The 19,625-nt window shown below is 44.4% G+C and overlaps 1 protein-coding gene across 4 annotated transcripts; it reads right to left on the bottom strand.

The window, feature by feature from the left end:
• Positions 1-9,338: 9,338 nt before the first annotated feature.
• On the bottom strand, positions 9,339-18,607 carry CHST4 (carbohydrate sulfotransferase 4). 4 transcript variants are annotated; one of them, XM_047710306.1, is made up of 2 exons: positions 18,490-18,607; positions 9,339-11,338 (listed from the first exon to the last, which is right to left on the bottom strand). In XM_047710306.1, the coding sequence occupies exon 2, from the start codon at positions 11,321-11,323 to the stop codon at positions 10,169-10,171; it is 1,155 nt and encodes a 384-aa protein (XP_047566262.1). In that variant the 5' UTR covers positions 11,324-11,338; positions 18,490-18,607; the 3' UTR covers positions 9,339-10,168. The 4 variants fall into 4 exon arrangements, with proteins under 4 accessions (XP_047566262.1, XP_047566265.1, XP_047566263.1 ...); XM_047710309.1 differs by having other exon boundaries at positions 9,339-11,272; positions 18,490-18,601; XM_047710307.1 differs by lacking the exon at positions 18,490-18,607 and adding an exon at positions 18,308-18,470.
• Positions 18,608-19,625: the final 1,018 nt, after the last annotated feature.

Genomic DNA, 19,625 nt, shown 5'->3' with positions numbered 1-19,625 from the left:
GTTCATATTACTTGATTATATGTTCTTTCATTTTGGGTACCAAACTACATTCCTGCCCAGTACAGTGTTTTGCAGCTGCAGTCTTGAATAACGTTTGAATAATGCAAGATTTGAATAATGGTGATCTTTGTCTCAATTTTAAATAAACCAAATTTCAGTAAATAGAATTCTGTCCACTTTAAATGTCTCCTGCAATGTTCTCATAAACCATTTCCACCAATTCTTGCTTGTTTGCAGGGAGTATTAAAACAGAATAAAAATAATAATTAGTAACAAATAAATTTTAACCAAACAACTAAAAATAGTTCAGCATGGTCTGGACACCTTTTTTCCCCCCTCCTTTAATAAACACATTGGGTCATATAGAATTGCCATTTTTTTGTATCTTCAAATGGTAAAATGTCAGTTTGCATACAATTTTATATGGTTCAATTTCATACATAGTAAAATTATTAATAAATTTTCAGTTATTTCTAATTCACATATGGAATTAAAGTGAACCATCTAGTTAGGTTTAAGAATCACTCTTTTATGCATTAATTTGACTCCAGTTATAATTGAGATTTTGATAAATAAGCTTCATGAGAACTTAGGTTTAAAAGTTTCAAGGTGTTTCCTTCTATGCATCATTTTTTTTGAAAATTCACAAATTTAAATGCACATTTAAGTGCAATAAGGTTTAAGTCTTGATATTTTCTTATTCATTTCCATTTTCCTTAGATATCTGTTCAGCTTATTTAAAATTTTTTTTTTTTTTGCACATCCTTTCAGGAAAATTTTTGAAAGAACTTTTTTTTTCTTTTTCTAAGGAACTTCCCTTAATAAAGGATGTAAGACTTAAACACAAAGAGAACCATGACCACCTGTGGGACTCAGTAGGGATTCAACTCACATGAGTCAGGATTTTTTGCTTCTTATTCAATTTAGATATCAGAATGTCAGTTTATTCATTTCTGATGAAAAACTGAATTGTCACTGATTGGAAATGGTAATGCAAGTGTAATCAGCATTTATTCTTTTTCAGAAGTCAAGCTGCATGAGAAATCAAACAGTAGGTGGTAGATTTTAAGCCACTGATTCAATTTCTTTCATGGTTATAAATTAAAAGCCTACTTATATTTTCTGTTTCTTCCATAGTCAATTTAATAAATTTCTTTAAAATATCCATTTTCCCAGGGCAACTGTGTGGCTCAGAAGGTTAAGTGTCCAACTCTTGCTTTTGGCTCAGGTCATGATGCCAGGGGTGAGAGCCTGTGTGGGGCTCTGGGCTGGATGTGGAGCCTGCTTAAGATTCTTTCTCTCCTTTTCCTTGTGCCCCTCCCTACCTAAATAAACTGAAAAGTCCATTTTCTCTAAATGTTCAAGTATCATATATTTGTTCAAGATAGGTTCCTATTTTTTAAGTCTCTGATTTTCTGTAATTGTATCCCTTCTTTTTTTAAATTCTGTCATAGTTTATTCGATTTTAGTAATTTTAGCTTCTTTTAAAATAATTCCTTTTTTAAATAATTTTAATAATTTTTTATAATTTCTGCTTGGAGATTTGGCTAAAAGCCAGTTGGAAGGCAATCACTAAGCAAGTTTTTGCCATATGCTTCCAGGTGGCACTTGATTCGTTCATATGCTACCCCCTGTGAGCTCATGCAACTCTTCAGAAACCAGCATAATTTGTAGCTCCTCTTGCCACAGTGATATCACTATTAGAAATATATGTCAACTTAATTTATGAATCTCTGCTTTATCCCCTACCTCCCATCTGCCACCCCACTTGACCCAGCACTTCTGAGCTATTGGCTTTGAGATTCAACTTCCCTTATTTCTCTCAAACAGGAAACTTTTAAATGTTGAATTCTTTTTTATCTGCATCTTTTTCTTTTTTTATGATTTTATTTATTTGACACATGGAGAGGGAGAGCACAAGTAGGCAGAGTGGCAGGCCGGAGGAGGAGGAGAAGCAGGCTCTCCACAGGCAGAGAACCCAGTGCAGGGCTTAATCCCAGGACTCTGGGATCACGACCTGAGCTGAATGCAGACATTTAACTGACTGAGCCACCCAGGTGCCCCTTATCTGAATCTTTAAACATGTCACTGTGTTTCTCATAGTAGACGGTTCTGTGATTAGCCTTTTTTTTTTTTTTTTAGTATTACATAAAGAATGAGCTCTTTACATATAATACAAATAAGGTCAAGATTTCATTTGTTAAACATTTAATGAGTGTCAGGAACTGAGGCAGGGACTGTGCTAGACATCAGTTATAACACAGTGAACAAGATAGTTTCTGCCTTCAAAGAGCTCAAAGATGCAAACATTGGATGGTTTTATTATATAGTATTAAGTGCTGTGATACTAGAAAGCCAGTGCAGGTGACACTGAACAGAGACCTTAAGGGTCAAGCTGGGAAAAACTCCCAGAGGAGATGTTTTAGTTGAGAAGGAATTAAAAAAAATGAGCAGAGAAGTTGGGGATGGGACAGAATAGCATATTCTAGGTGGGAGAAATAGGATGATCTAAGATCCAGACTTGTATGTGGCACATTGGCAGAACTACAAATTTGAGATGGTAGGAAGGTACAGTCTAAGAGGGAGTGACAAGGGAAGGATGCGAGAGCCCGATCATGAAAGGCTATCTAAACTGTATTAAGAAATTTGGGGGGTGGTGTGCCTGGGTGGCTCAGTGGGTTAAAGCCTCTGCCTTCGGCTCAGCTCATGGTCTCAGGGTCCTGGGATGGAGCCCCGAATTGGGTTCTCTGCTCAGCGGGGAGCCTGCTTCCTCCTCTCTCTCTCTGCCTGCCTCTCTGACTACTTGTGATCTGTCTGTCAAATAAATAAATAAAAATCTTAAACTGTATTAAGGAATTTGGACTTTCTGAATTTTCATTACAGTGTAGATTGTATTGAAGTGGGAAGCTTGGAGGCAGGAAGACCAGTCAATGCTTCAGGAGAAGGTGATGGCATGAACAAAACAGGGTGAAGATTTGGAGGGACAAGGAAAAGGGAAAAAATGTACTTAAGAAATGTTGATGGGATAGAATCGACAGTTGTTGGTGATTGATCGGTGGAAAAGTCAAGGGCAAAGTCCAGTTTTTTTATTTGGCAACAGGTTGAAAAGGTGGGGAAGAAACCCAGAAGGGATGAAGATGTTTGGCGTGGTCTAGGGTGGAGGAGGGGAAAATCATGATGTGCTGTTTGGACATAATTGAGTCTGATGTATCTTTTGAGATGTTCAAGGGATGTCAGTCAGTGATTGGATTTACAGATCTGGAGCTCAGAGAAGATATACATCAAAGATACAGATTTTGGGGGGTCTTGGGTGGCTCAGTCATTAAGCGTCTGCCTTCGGCTCAGGTCATGATCCCAGGGTCCTGGGATTGAGCCCCGAATCGGGCTTCCTGCTTGGCAGGAAGTCTGCCTGTCCCTCTCCCCCTCCCCCTGCTTGTGTTCCCTCTCTTGCTGTGTCTCTGTCAAATAAATAAATAAAATCTTAAAAAAAAAGATACAGATTTGTGGATCATCTACATGTAGGTGGTTTTGAAAACGTATGTGGGCATAAATGAGATAGTCTAGAGAGAAAGCATAGAGTGGGAAAAGAAGAGGATCTATGTTGTGCCTTAAGTAATGCCAACATTTAATAGCTAGGTAGAAGAGAATAATTCTATAAAAAATTGAGAAGTGGCTAGAGAAATAGGAGGAAAACTAGGATACAGTGTCTCAAGAAGGAGGAAGTTCTTGGTCAAGTTTGTTGCTGAGAGTTCAGGTGAAATGAGAATTGGAAAATGTCCATTGAGTGAATGAATAATATGGAATTTTACTATCTAGAGTTTAGAGAAGGGGGCAAAATCCAGATTGAAGTGGGTAGAGGAGGAAGTAAAAGGTGAGAAAATAAAAAGCCACTGACTATAAACAAGTCAAAGCAGTCTGGCTGTGAGGTGAGGAGAGGCTAGTAGCACTGGTCCCTGACTTCTGATGGCTCAGGCTAATGACTTGATGACTTTATCATGGTGTGAAAACAATATGCATACAATAGAAACCATACATCAGAGTTTGAATTCTTACCGTCTCCCAAGCTGGGGATAAGTGGTTCAATTCTGTCGTGAGCTTGGATGGGGGGCGAGCTGCGGCTCCTAGTCAGCCACACCGTCACGGGGGTGAAGAGCTAATACACTGACAGCCATTCTGTACCCATACAGCTGTTCCAGTTTTCACTTTAATACAGTGTTCAGTGAATTGCAGGAGATATTCAATTCCTTATTATAAAATGGGTTTTCTGGGAGATGATTTTGCCCAACTGTAGGCTAATGTACACGTTCTGAGAATGTTTAAGGTAGGCCAGGCTAAGCTGTGATACTCAGTTAAGGGTATTACTTGCATTTTTGACTTGTGATAGTTTTGATCTAGGATGAGTTTAACCCCAGTGTAAATGGAAGAAGATCTGTAGATCGATAAGGATATGGGAAGGACAGAAAATTTTTTTCAAGATGTGAGTATGTACAGAGTTAAAAAGAGGAGGATTCAGTTGAAGAGAAGTTGAGTCGAGAGGGAGTGAATACTGAAAATACACAGTGCTTGAAAAGGTGAGGAGATAGAATCCAAAGCTCTGGTAGTGGGGAGGCCAGCCTTCCCCAGGAGACAGAACACAGTATCAGGAGCGAGACAGAACGTTAGGGAGCTTCAGACATTGGCAGTGAGGAGTGGAGAAGTCAGGTATCAGATGACTTTTCTTTTCTCTGGGGAGGAGGGGGAGGTATGCAGCCAGGATAGGACTAGGGAAAGTTCTTAACGTTGAGGGGGAAAGAGTTGTATGTGAGTGCTGAAGTAATCCTACACTGACGTGGGCGGTCATAAAGCCCCCGTGAATTAACCCCGTGTGATCTCCTCTGTTCAGCATTTGCCAGCCCCGGGCTCAGGAGGAGGCAAAAAGAAGCCAGAGTGTTGGGGTCAGCCAGGGTTAGGATTGCTGAAGACAGCTCAGCATTTCTCAGGCTGGCCTTTCTCGAAACATTCCCGTGACAGGTGTTACTAGGTATACTGAGGGGAAAAAAGCTTCCTTGGTCAGAGAAGTTTGGGAGAACCACTAAATGCTCTTTTCCATTTTTAATATGCACATGGACATATTTGAAGTTCTGAGGGCCTTGCATTTGAAAACCTGGTTAAATTTAGTTTTGTCAACTTTTTCAAGCTTATTTGCTCTCGGAATGCTGTATGTGTGTGTGTGCGCGCGCGTGCGCGCCGCGCTGGCTCACCTGGGCTCACGTACGGCATTTGTTAAAATCTCCTGTTTGGTTTATCTCATCATTTCATCAGCTAATCAGGAGTTCACCTCACCCCTCCAGGGGGGGCCTTTATCCCATTCGTCCAACATGTTTACATTATGTCATTAGCCATTTAAATCCATATTGATTTAGGGTGGAACAATAGCTTACTTTTCCTGAAACACACCTCATTCTTCATGAATAACAACACGATGTGCCTGTTGCACTTGTTCTCCATTCTTGTCATAAACTTAAAAACAATCAGTATGTTCTTCAGGACCGTAAGATGCCATCTTGAAATGTGGCAAGGCAAAAACAGGGCCAGCAGCCATCCCAAATAGTTAAGATTAGTGCTGGCAGGGAGGGTGGCAGTGTGAGTTACCTGTATAATTATCATTATTCTAATAATAAGAAGCAACATTTCCATAGATCCTTACAAGTTGCTCTCATGTGTGTTATTTTGCATAATCACATTTAATTACAGTTGAGCAAGGTACAAATCTTATTGGTGAGAGCAAGGAACATAGTGTAGGGGGGCGACAAAAGACATGCTGAGGAAAATAGAGAGGAGCTGGGGAGGGAGCTAAGAGTCAGAGACAGTGGTCTGGGTCATGCATTCTCAGTGGAACCGCTGTTGCCACCAAGGGGGTAAAAGTCGTTTGTGGGGGGACAACAAATGTAGGTATTACAATGATTTGTGGCCTTTTAGAGGGCCACAAAAACTGTATAAAATACGCAATATAGGGCGCCTGGGTGGCTCAGTGGGTTAAAGCCTCTGCCTTCATCTCAGGTCATGGTCCCAGGGTCTTGGGATCGAGGCCCGCATCGGGCTCTCTGCTCATCGGGCTCTCTGCTCAGCGGGGAGCCTGCTTCCTCCCCTCTCTCTGACTGCCTCTCTGCCTACTTGTGATCTCTCTCTCTGTCAAATAAATAAAATCTTTTTTTTTTAAAGATTTTTATTTATTTATTTGACAGAGAGAGATCACAAGCAGGCAGAGAGGCAGGCAGAGAGAGAGAGAGAGAGAGAGAGAGGGAAGCAGGCTCCCTGCTGAGCAGAGAGCCCGATGCGGGACTCGATCCCAGGACCCTGAGATCATGACCCGAGCCGAAGGCAGCGGCTTAACCCACTGAGCCACCCAGGCGCCCCTAAATAAATAAAATCTTAAAAAAAAAATATGCAATATATTTGTGGTACTAACATTTCATGGTAGAGGAACAAAAATGTCTACGGTAGGCTTGCTGGCCGGGGTGATAATGGAAAAAAGATTGGGGAGCCATGATTTAAATCCTGTAGTGCCTGTGGAATTTTTGACATTTGTGAATGATTCTTCTGTTCCCAGACATGTTAGACAGCTCATTTGTCTAGCACAGTGTCTGCTTCTGGCTTCGTTTGTCCTGCCCATCTTCCCCCGGGCCCTAAATGACCATGTTTTGCCCCCATTAAGCTCTTGTCTTCTGGCCACAGCTGACGGAATTAGGGTGGATATAAGCCAAGACCAGTTATGGCCACTGCATAACTGGTCCCAGAAAGCCTGGCTTTGCTCACTTCCTCTCATCAGACCCCTGTAATGCTGCTCTGTGTTTTTAAAACATCCGCTGCACTACTTACTCCCTTTGAGATGACTTGAGTGAGTGCTGGAAGAGCCCTGGGGGTTGCGATATCTCCCCAGTCAGGACGCTTGGCCTAGGGGTGTACTGTTTGAGTAAGACTGGATGTGACTGAATGAGGAGAGACGAGAAATCTGTTTGAATCACGGGCTCTTCATCTTGCACGTATTCAGTATCTGACGAGCACAGAGTAGGGTTTCTTTTCTTTTTTTTTTTAATTTTATTTTTTATAAACATATAATATATTTTTATCCCTAGGGGTACAGGTCTGTGAATCGCCAGGTTTACACACTTCACAGCACTCACCATAGCACATACCCTCCCCAATGTCCATAACCCAACCCCCCCCAACTCCCCTCCCCCCATCAACCCTCAGTTTGTTTTGTGAGATTAAGAGTCACTTATGGTTTGTCTCCCTCCCAATCCCATCTTGTTTCATTTATAGAGTAGGCTTTCTTAACAGCTGTGCTACTGACATTTTGGACCAGAGAATTTTGGTTGGGGGCGGAGTGGGGGCTTTCCTGTACATCGCAGAAGGGTTAGCAGCATCCCAGGCCACTCCCTGCTACATGCCAGTAACACTCACTCCACCAGTTTTGACAACCAAAAATGTCTCTAGCCATTGACCAGTGTCTCCTGGGGAACAAAATCACTTTGGGTTATGAACAATTGATATAGATAATACAGACTATCAGAAAGCTATAAATCTGATCCTATCAGTGTGATCAGAAACGCCAAAAAGGGCTTGTGATCCGCTGTTAGACATCGCCTTGATGAGGATGTTACCAGAAATGATGGAAGATGGTCCCCGAGAGCGCTAAAACCAGCCTTGTTACCAAGATAGTCACAGCTACCACTTAGTGAGTGCTAGCTCGCGTGCCAAATGCTTGCTACACGTGTTCCATTTATTAACTCATCAGCCCTCCCAGTAACTCCAGGAAGTCAGTGCCACCATTATTCTGCCAACCCTGCAGTTGAGGGAACTGAGACATGGAAATGTTAGGGGACTTGCTGGAGGTCACCCAGCTGGTAATAGTAGCGTCACCCAGGCGGCATGGTTCTGGAGCCCATGTGCTCATGAGCATGTAATGACTCCTTTGGAGAAGGAGAAGCAAGCAGCTCTGCCCTCCAGCATCCCGTAGAGATGCTTCCTAAGGAAGTTGCTAACATTAAGACAGTTCAGGTGGAATTTCAGAGGGAAAATTGGAAGAAGTTGAGTCTGTCACTGTCTGTCCCCTTCACTGGACTTCTTCATTCTTTCTGCACCATCACCTACTGCCCTGGCCTTATTTTCAATGTTGGGGAAACTTTTCTTGGTTTTGGAAGGTTCACAGAGGCAAAAAATCATTTGTTTGGGAGATCCCAGCTAGGCTCTTGAGGTGTATCTAGAGTGGCTTAGGTTTGTATGTTAGAATAAATTCACTCTTTTAGAGCTACATATAAATGAACTTTGCTAGATCCAGCTGGCAAAGGTAGCTACCCACGCATCTCAGGTAGCGCCAGAGCCCAGGAGCTCCTCTGCAGAATCAAGCGTGAGCATTCCCATCTGCCACTGAGGGCACTTTATGAGGTGAGGACCACGTCCAAAGTGGGAGTAGGCACAAAAGGGAAGAGGAAGGGGTGGTATCCTTCAAGTTTGGACAAAGTAAAATATTAAGCGAGCCCGGACTCAAAGGTCCCTGGAGTTCCAGACAAATATAGACTGTCTTCCTATTCCTTCTACCCTGAGGACAGTGCTAGTGTCAGGGGTCAGCCGCGTGGGTACTTGGCATGTGCCGAAAAGGCATCCGTCTCAGAGAAGGAAGGCAGACAGTGCTGCTTCCCGGTGGAGGGTGTGGTATTGCCAGGCTGGCCGTGAAAGGATCACCAGGGTCGCTTGATCAATACAAAGAAGCCCAGCTCCCACCGTGGCGGACTCCAACTCCAGCTGACTTGAGGTGGGGCATGGCAAAATGAATTTCTAACTGTAGATTCAGATGCATCACTAGACCCAGAGTGCTGCAAAGACATTTGGAGAGGTGACCTGGAAGGGCTGCACAGTGCCAGCCGTACTAGACCTGAGGTCCTCTGGCCGAGGATCACATTAAAAGAACCCTTTGCGGGGCGCCTGGGTAGCTCAGTGGGTTAAAGCCTCTGCCTTCGGGTCAGGTCATGGTCTCAGGGTCCTGAGATCGAACCCCGCATCGGGCTCTCTGCTCGGCTGGGAGCCTGCTTTCCTCTCTCTCTCTCTGCCTGCCTCTCTGCCTACTTGTCATCTCAGTCTGTCAAACAAATAAATAAAAAAGCTAAAAAAAAAAAAAAAAAAAAGAACCCTTTGCCCAGACTCTAGGGTGATATATACAGTTATTATCACAACTCACACCTCACACAAGAAAGGGCTTAGTTGCTAGTTGCCTAATTTCTACAGATTCTTAAAAGCACAGTGTGATGGTCAGTATTGATCAGTTTAGACTCAGTCTAACATCTAACACCAAATATTGCCTTAGCAATTTTTTTATGTGTAGGTAATATCTAATAGCAAAAGTGTAAAACATCTGTAAAGATGCTTATGCTATCAGGTTAGGATCCTGTAAGAATTAGTTAGCATTTACTACCAAATGATTAGAAAGCACAACAGGGGGAACTCCTAACAGAATCCTGTTTAGAATTTTAGCGTTAACGGATGGCAGCTTCATGAGTCAAACTCTTCCACGTGTTAGGCAAACCTTCAGGGGAAATGATGTCTATGTCAGGCCCAGTCACCCCCGTGAATTTAAGAGCTCGCTCTGTTGTGCAGGGATCTTATTTTGTATTTGCAATAACGGATAGCTGTGACGGCCTGGCTCGCCGTAAGCTGCCAGTACTACTGTTCTCTGTTCCCTTTTTGAATCCACCAGGAGTTCCGTGGGCTGAGTTCACATCCCTGTGGAATGTGCTGGTGGGCTCTTTGGCAGGAGACCCATTTCCCTGGTTTTCCTGTCTCTTCCCTTTCCCACTGGGTGAGATGGGGACAGAAAAGTTTATGGATCTACTCCACTGATCTGTGTGGTGCCGAATAGGACTCCAGGCCACCAGGTCTTTGAGGTATACATGGAGAGGAAGGCCAAAAAGAGAAGGAAGTCAATACTCCTTTGTCAGGGGCGGGATATGCTGCTGAATCTCTTCTAGGCCTGAGTAGAGACACGAGCATTTCTCAGCCTGAGCACATGTGGGTGCGACTCAAGCTCCCACGTACACCGGCAGAGATGTCATTAAGGCTCAGAAGCCTTCAGTTAACTCGCCTGAGGCTGGTGCCCGCTGGGAACAGAGCCTCTTCCGTCCTCTTGGTGGACTTACTTGGAGGGAGTCCATGCAGACAGAAGGTCCAGGGACAGGTTTTTCTGCTCTTGCTCCGATCTGACAAGGTGGTAGCCCAGCAAAGTCATGGTATCACTGCAGACTTTCTGAAGTCGAGAAACCTTCTTGTAAGGCAAGGTCCAGCGCCAGGCCTGGGAGATGTTGAGGGCATTCCTGGCATTAGTGTGGAAGGCGTGACTACCCGTGCCCTTGCCTCTAGTGATGTTGTACACCCAGGTCTGGAGGTGAGGCAAGAATTTCAGTCCCACGTATTTATACATTTGGGCAGTCTGGCCAGTGGGGTCCCGGACCAGGTCCTCATAGCGTATGAGCATGTAGCGTTGCCTCAGGGCTTTGGGCAAGGACTGCACAGCCTTATAGATCTCTAGCTGGCTTTGGCAGATGACCTGCATCACAGAGTAAGGCTGATCCTCCTCCTTGAGTTTCTCCCAATGCTCCCCCAACACAGTGCGGCTGTCAAGACTGAGTTCTCCAGTGGTGCGTTCTCGAGAACGGAACACCGCCCGGGGGTCCCGTACCAGGTGCACAATGTGCAGATTGAGGGAGGGGTCTCTCAGCAGTGGGTAGAGCACCTTCAGGTTGAAGAAGCGCACCTCCTTGAGCACCACGTGGCTGTAGGAGCGACAGGCCTTCTCTACCACCTCAAAAGGCTGCTGACTGCACAGAAGCTTGCAGTGAGTCTGGGGGATGATCATATCCCGGGAGAAGACGTTGCAGGCAGGCGGGGAGCACAGGGCCCTGCTGTTCTCCCACTGGAAGAGGCTGGACTGTCTTCGAGGACCGGGTTTCATGTAGGCATCAAAGACACTCATGTCACACAGAAAAACAGCACGGATCAGGTCCCTCACTGCCATCTGCAGCCTCCAGGCGGTGCTGTGTGTGAAGGTCATCCAGATGTGCCAGGCGGGCTCCATCAGGTAGAAGACGTCCGGGTGCTGTGCAAAAAGCTGTCCCACAAAAGAAGAGCCGGAGCGCCAGGAAGACAGGACCAGCACGTGCATGGGCTTGGGCTCCGCCTTGGTGGACAGGGAGTTGAAGTTGTGGCCATATAGGTGGAACAACAGGGCAAAGATGGCCACCTGGGAAATCAGAAACAGCAGTGGCCTCATTTTTTTGGGCAGTATCATCATGGCGAAGTGGAAGAACTTTAAGGAACAAGCAGAAGGGCTGTGTTAGGCTTCCGTTTTGGTGTCTGCCCTCCATCCCCTTTCTTGACAAAGCCATTTTTTTCCCCTGACCCCCAGCAAGGAGCAACCTAGAGCACCGGAAACTTCTGGCAGCCAACTATGCAAATCCTTTGAATCAATTCCCATCCCTTGCAGTTAGTGTGTCATTAAGTTCTATTTATTTTAGGCTCTTTACTTCCTTCCTCCTGGTCTTTCTTGTCCACTGAGCTACCAAAAGTGCCTGAACATAGCCATATTTCATCGACTTAGAGGAATAGCTCCACTCTGACACCTTGGTGACATGCATGCCTCCACACAGGCCATTTAGGCAAAGCTTAACCACAGTCTCACCAAATTTTGGCTGAATGCTCTGTGATTCCTTCTGAAACTAAGGGAAATAGGCTGACTTGGGAGGAACGACCTCAAGGCCACCGTTCACCTACCTCTCCTGTCTTGAGGGAAATTGCCATAGGCCATTTCTCATTACCTTCCTTCATCTCAACCAAGCACAGGCTTCAGTCCCCTAAAGGATATGGTTGCAGGCTGTAAAACTGTTTGACTCGAGTTTGGAGTTGTCTCCTCAGTGGCAGAGCCAATTGCCCATGACACCTGTCATCTGGTCCCCTCTGGTTTGGCATCATCCTGTGGGTTTAGGAGGAACTGGCCCAGTGCTGACCTGACATCTGTATAGCTCGGAAACTGTCTGAATCTATTTAGCTTTAATTGTTGTCTCCTTAACAGCTGACTCGGTGGCAGTGTGGCAAGCCAAGCTAAGAGCTACAGTTACCTGCGACCTGTTAGCCACTGTGCTGCTGCTTGGGTGATTGCTTAACTGCTTGACACAATCCAATCAGGGCATCTCAGTACAGATGGCCAGGTTATGTATTGCACAACCCTAGAGAATGCCATCTCCTCAAAATTTTAAGATATTTTTTATTAAAAAATGTTCTCGTAGGTGACAGTAAAGTATTTTGGTCCAACAGAATAAGAACATTAGGATGATTTTCCAGTTGTTAGATGTTAAACATCTAGAGATGGGTGCCTGGGTGCTCAGTCAGTTAAGCGGCCAACTCTTGATTGAGCCCCATGTTGGGTTCCATGCTCAGTAGGGAGTCTGCTTGGGATTCTCTTTCTCCCTCTCCCCGCTGCTTGTGCAGTCCCTCGAAATCAATCAATTAAATAAATAAATAAATATATACATAAAATCTTTTAAAAAATATCTAGAGAAATGAATTCTACTTAATAATTCACACTAAGACTCATACAGACTGGTGGCAGCCCTCAACTTACTCCCTTTATAATCAAGGCTGAAAAGACCATGGTTCCCACTGCCATGCTAGAATGTTATTCTGAGGGTTTTTTTAATGGTTTAAGGTTAATGGTTCTTTAAGGGTTAAGATGAATCTGGATCATTTTGGGTGACTTCGTAGCACAAACAACTACTGAGAGATAGAATAGAATAGCTGTTTCAAACAGTGTGAAATATTAATAGTAGCAAGGTGCTAGTTTTTTAAAAAAAACATCTTATTTTGGCATAATCTGCATACCCAGTATGCAATCAAATACAATCCTGCAATCAAAAAGTCCCATGTTCCGACGTCCACAACTGAGCCAGCCAGGCACCCACAGGGTGCTAATTATTATACACCCAAGATATTCTTCCTTCCAGCTTTAAAAAACAAAATACATTAGGGGTGCCTGGGCAACTCAGTCGGTTAAGCATCTGCCTTGGGCTTAGTGAGCCTGCTTCTCCCTCTCCCTCTGCCTGCCACTCCCCCTGCTTGTGTTCTCTCTCTGTGTCGAATAAATAAAATCTTTAAAAAAAATAAATAAAATAAGGCTTCCTACAATCCTGCATGCATGCAGGACCTAAGGGGAGCACGTACCAGCCTGAGTCTCTAGCCTGTCACACTGCAAGTCTTTAACAGGTGTCGGCGGGGTGGGGGGGGTGTAGTACTAGGACAAGCAGTTCTGTCTGTGGATGAAGATTATAGTTGTAAATTAGAAAACTTCTAGAGCTCTTTGTAAACAGTGTTAATGATATACCTTAATGACGGGTCACAATATTTTTCTGGGGGAAAGAACACCTAAGAATTTTACCAGTTGTTGAATCAGTAACCTCCACTGTACTCACAGCTAGGATAAATCTGCTCGCTGATGTTTGGTCGTTACTGTACAGAGAAAGTCTACTCCAGTCCATGTCCCCCATCTGCCCGTTTCCCACCTTGCCCCCGGGTAGCAACTGGATTTATTTTTTATGTGTCTTTTCATTTGCTTTCTATACACCCAAGAAAATTCAAATGTATGTGTAGTCTTAATTTTCCCCCTCTTTATAACAGAAAACATAGCAAACTATACACACCTTGCTTTTTTTTAACTTTATAGTGTGTCTTGGCGAGCTTTCCATGGTAGCACATAAAGCACTTCCTCACTCCATTTTACCACCACATAGAGTTCTATCATGCAGATACACCACAATTTATTTAGTTGCCTCCTTGCTTGGCTTCTGGCTTATTTCCAGCTCTTTTGCCATTTCAGAAACGTCGGTAATGACCTGATGTTTATACATCATTACACGTTTATGTAAACTAAATCCCCAGAAGGGGAACTGCAGAGTCAAAAAATACACGTGTGTGTAGCTTTGCTATCTGTCACCCAGATGGTCTTCATACTCGTCACAAACCATTCATTTTATCCAGAGCTGCAGAAATTCTAGGGTGTAGATTTTCAAGGAGGAATATATAAATATAAAAGCAAGTTTATAGGTTGCTTCCTGAAGAGATGCAGCATACTTCCCTTGGAAGTCCCCTGAACCTTCTGGGAAGTATGTACTGACCCAAGCCAAACCTGTGCCATAGAAACTCTTCTCTTGCATTCATTACAACAATGTATTTCCTCCTTATTGCCAAAAGGATCCAGTGAGGGTCATCTCTCCTTCATGGCCAAGGTTACTTTGCTATATGCCAGGGAAATGTCAGTGAGTGGTAATTCCTTCCTTTGCCCTGAAGGTTAGAACAGGAGAAGCTAAGATATGCTCTTAGGTCTTTCAGACTCAAGCCCAAGAGGAAATGATTAGAAACTAGGACATTATTAATAACAGCCCAAGATTGGCCTCCTCTACCCCTACCTCCCAAAGACTTAGGAAATGCCGGGACGCCTGGGTGGCTCAGTTGGTTGGACGACTGCCTTCGGCTCAGGTCATGATCCCGGAGTCCCGGGATCGAGTCCCGCATCGGGCTCCCAGCTCCATGGGGAGTCTGCTTCTCCCTCTGACCTTCTCCTCGCTCATGCTCTCTCTCACTGCCTCTCTCTCAAATAAATAAATAAAATCTTTAAAAAAAAAAAAAAAGACTTAGGAAATGCCTTTAGCAAGAGATCCTCTCCCAAAGGTAATGTGAGTATCCGGAAAAATTTGGAACAAAGATAGGAAACAACAGAGCAAAAGAGAGAGAAAAGTAAAGAAGAGAAAGCCTTGAACTGTGCACATTTATAAGGAAAGCATGGTAGAATTTTATATGCAGGGCCTGTAATCAACTCAAAAAGAAACTAACATTTCTTAAGGATTGGGAATATAGATCTTTCAGAGCTATACTCTCTCCCTAATCCTGGCTTTGGACCAACTCAGTATCCTGAGCAGGATCAATGGCTCTAAGTCCTCCCTGCCTACAAGTAGCTTCTGGCTTCATGCCCGTTCTCTTCCAGAGCTGGAGCCACGCTTCCTGACCTGTCCCCAGTTATCCTCAGGCTTCAGTTGTTCACAGTTCTCAGAAATTCCCATGGAAACCCTTTGATTTCTTTCTCTGCTTTTTCTTACCATAAGCATTCACCCTGGCCAGGAAGAAAATATGCTTTTGAAAAGTGAGTCCCATCTCTTGTCACTGGGATCTAGGTATTTCCTGGATCTAGGCAACCCATGATGGGGCTAGCCAGGACAGCCAAGAAATACCACAGGCAAAGCTCAGGTCTGCAGAGATTGTAATCAGCAGTAGAGATGGATACTCTTGATGGCCTGGGAGAAGCAAGCAAATGTGGCTCCATGAAGAAAGGGCAGATTGGGTTTTTTATGGCAGTCTCCTCTAATCTAAGTTCCACCTCTCCCCTTGTCCTGCACTAACCTCCTCTATAGTCCTTGGAGTTGGTAAGCGTTTGTGAGAAGTGTGTGTCACGACTCCATTTCCGAGTCCCTGGTCCACCTTCCCAAGTGTTCTTTCCTGGCTGTTGCGTTGCAAGCTTGAACCCCTCCCGCCCTGTTGTCAGAATCCCCACTGTGCTCATCTCTGGCCTGGCCTTTGACAGCAAGTAGCCTTTTTCTTCTGTCTCTCAAATTCCCCATCAACCACTGCTGCCCAAACCTGTCTTTTCTAAAGCACAAGTCTATCAGTCCCCTCCTTGACATCCTTCTGTAACTTTCCAGCACACACATGATTAAATCAAAATCCCCAAGACTTGTAGCCTGGGGCCTTCATGGTCTGGTCTTTGATCCCCTGTCAGTCCCCTGCTTTTCAGCACGTTAGGCACCAGACTTTACTTTTAGTTCTTTCCTGTTATTTAGAAGCCCTTCCTCCCAAGATTGAGTTCTCTAAACTTTCGAGTAGCATCCATCTCTCACTCTAGAGTAAATAGCCATAGAAGAATTTATTTCTACCACTGGCCTGCTGTAACTTAAGGGTAAATACTATGTCTTACCTTATAAGTGATTAAGGCTCTTTAAATACTTGTCGACTAAATCAGTAGTTGAATAGGGGAAGAGGAATAATGGCTGGAAAGCAGATAACCGAATGAGATCCTTTGAGAAACAGAAACTTTTTAAAATGCACATGGGTGTCTCTGTAGTATCAGTTACTAAAATTTAGGTGATTCTGTTGAATATTGAGCACAGAACCAAAACTATCTCAAGTGTATGGAGCGAAATATTAAAGTTAAAGGCAGAGATTTGATGGTACGGCACAGTTAACCTTACTCCAAAAAAAAGAGGGGGGGCGTTCTACAGTGAGTATGTATTAAGGAAAGCTACAAATAAAAAGCCATGAACACTATTTTTTTAAAACTAATAAGAAAGAGAAGCAGGCCATCTGGGTGCTCAGTTGGTTGAGCATCTGACTCTTGATTTCGGCTCAGGTTGTGATCACAGGGTTATGAGATCAGCCTTGCTCAGCGGGGAGTCTGCTTCTCTCCCTCTCTCACCCCTCTTCCTAAATAATTAATTAATCTTAAAAAAGAACTAAATCTTTAAAAAGAAAAAAGAAAAGAAAAGAAATAAAAGTGTATTGCAAGGCACAAGACCACTCAGACTACTTCTCTTGTCTAACTAGCTAAGTTAGGAAAAGAAAAAAAAAAAAAAAAAACAGAGAAAACCCTCACCACATCCTGTCATCATTGCCCGCCCCCAGCCAATACTTTAAAAACAGGTTGTGCCAATGAGGGGTGAGTGGCATATTCTTAAAAAACACTATCATCAACATGACCTCACCCGGGAGCCTGGATGACCCCCAAATGGGTACTGTGTAGTTCTTTTAGAAACAAAATGAGCAGGGGCGCGGGGCGCGCCTGGGTGACTCAGTCCTTTAAGCCTCTGCCTTCAGCTCAGGTCATGATCTCAGGGTCCTGGGATCCAGCCCTGCATTGGTCTCCCTGCTCAGCGGGGAGCCTTCTTCTCCCTCTCCCTCTGCCTGCCACTCTCCCTGCTTGTGTGCTCTGTCTCTGTCAAATCAAATCTTTAAAAAAAGAGAGAGAAAGAAAGAAAGAAAATGAGGAATTCTGAGGGAAAAAATAACAGGCAATTTAAAGAGCCCTGGATTCCAGCCCCTGGCACATTCCTAACTTAGATCCCCCAGGGAGATTATGCTCCCATAACCCCAAGTTACAGATGGCAGAAGATATTTTCACAAACCGAGAATTCAGAGTTGGATTGGAGAAACCGAAATCCAGACCTACACCTACAGACTCAGAAAAACCACAGGGATAAGCACCTGGGTAAAGGTGACCCTGTGGTAACAAACGCTGATTAGACCCAAAGTGCCAGGAGGGTTGGACCTGGGCCACCACCACTGCTCCGTCTCCAGTGTGCCAGAAACAGCGCCTGCAGCATTTACCAAATAATGACCAAGTAACATAATCTGTAGCGCTGTTTTTAGTGCTTGAGGTGCACTCATTGATGCGGGCGAGGAAGGTAGGCAAGATAGTTTTATTTTGCACATATAACTGTATTTCACTTCCAATTAGAAGCTCTAGACTGGTCTGAGGCCCTATGGGACAAAAATCTCTTCTGCTTCGGCTGATGTGCCTGCCTCATAACTTAATCTTTTACGTCTGAGTAGCACTCTCCGCAACTTTGAAAGCCCATTCAGCCACAACCATGACAGCTGATAATGACACGGATAATCCACACACTCGTTTTTCAGAATAAGTAAACTGAACGCTAACTGATAGACTCAGCGGTGGAAACAGCCCTACCTGAATCAGACCCCAGGTCTGTTGAGTGTCAGGGATGCGAGCATTCAATGATCACATCACACCCTGCCCGAGCTAGAGAAAACCTACAGCTCCCTCCACCTCCCATCTGCCGTTCTCTAGCACCCGAGCAGAGAAGCTCCAGAAAGTATAGAAACGAACTCAGAAGCCGGGATCGGAGTAAGTTAGATGCACCAGGAGACCATCTACAGAACATCTATCAGGATAGCCCTACTGGCATTCTCTGCTTTTTCAGATCCTGTGAGAGATGGGGCTGGGTGGGGACGAGGGAGCTATTGGCAAGCAGCTTGTGCTTTTTCAGGAAGATTCTCCAGGTGACTCTGATTTAGCCGTCCTCCATAACCCCCCTTCTCCTCCATTGCCTTTAAAATCCTTAGGTCAGCTGCGGGAGGTTTTCTGCGGGAGGTTTTCTGATACAGGAGCCCTGGGACAATGGCCCCCCTGCGGAGTGGGGTATAAAGAAAACTCTCTTCTTACCTTGATAATAGCTTAGGCTTCTCCACTGCTTTAGAGAGGTTCACTGCTAGCCAAGTTGTGCTTTTCTCCTCTGACTCACCAGCTCCCCTATCGGCTTCCTCTTCCTCCTTGCATTCTGCATAACCGTCCTTACTCAGAACAAATTCCACTGCCCTCTCCCTTCTGCCCGAAGAGTGACCCACCTTCCAAGACGGTGTTGAGAAAGCGCTCACTCCCGAGGAGCCTTGGTATTAGCAGCTTTAACACGGAGAGACTCAGGCGCTGGGAGAGTCTGTTCTCGGTAGACCAGGAGAAGCAAAGAAAAGAAAAAGGAGACCTGGGAGATGAGGTCGATAGGGAAATCAGAGACAATTACAAACCAAATACCCACAAGATCTTAAACTTTGTTCTTCCCTTAATCTTATCTCTGTTGCAAAAAAGAGGAGAAAAGCTGAATGCCATTTCTGGATTGTACCTGCCTGCTCACGCCACTGGATTTAGGGAGATAATGTTTTTTTTTTTTTTTTTTTTTGCCTCTGTGTCATGTTCCACATCTTCGACCCTTCTTACAGGAGATTTTAACTAGATAATTAGCTAGATGAAATAACTAAATGTATGGGAGGGCAAAAATTGATTGGCATTTAGTGCAAGAAACATAATTACCTCCACAAGAAAAAAAGAAAGACGTTATTAAAACTTGTAGCTTCTTACTAGCTGCGCGGCCTTTGGCATATCACACAACTGTTCTGAGCTACTTCACATGATCGTTGTGAGTGTAAACAACAGAGGAGAATCCTCAAGTAAGTTTAAATTGCAGCCCAGTGTAAAAGCCACTGACTTTGCATTCAGACATCTGGGCAAGCAAGTCCTTCCCACCTCCCCTAGCCCTGGAATATCACTGTAAAATATATATCTACTTTATAAAATTCCTGTGAATGTTAGGGCAGGTTTAATGCATGTCATACCCCTAATACAATATTATGACAATAATGAATTAAAAAGTGGTAGTTAAGGGACGCCTGGGAGGCACAGTCGGTTAGACTTTTCAGCTCTTGGTTTCAGCTCAGGTCTGACCTCAGGGTCAGATGCGTCCCAAGTCCAGCTCCCCGCTCCGGTTTCTCTTACCCTCTTCCTCTGCTCCTCCCTGCTGCGCTATCACTGAAATAAAAAAATAAATGTTGAGAAAAAGTGGTAGTTAATCATAGTACCTCTTTCTTCTTGCTCACTCGCTGGCCCATTTTCTAGGTTTGAAAGAGAGAGCAGGCAGAGTTATAGGAGTCCTAGGATAATCTGTAAAGTGTCTTTCCTGGTTTCCCTCAGCTGAGCCTCCTAAGGCTTC

This window comes from Lutra lutra, chromosome 17 (assembly GCF_902655055.1).
Source record: "Lutra lutra chromosome 17, mLutLut1.2, whole genome shotgun sequence".
Classification (NCBI taxonomy): Eukaryota; Metazoa; Chordata; class Mammalia; order Carnivora; family Mustelidae; genus Lutra; species Lutra lutra.
This window is presented reverse-complemented; position numbering and strand designations above follow the sequence as displayed.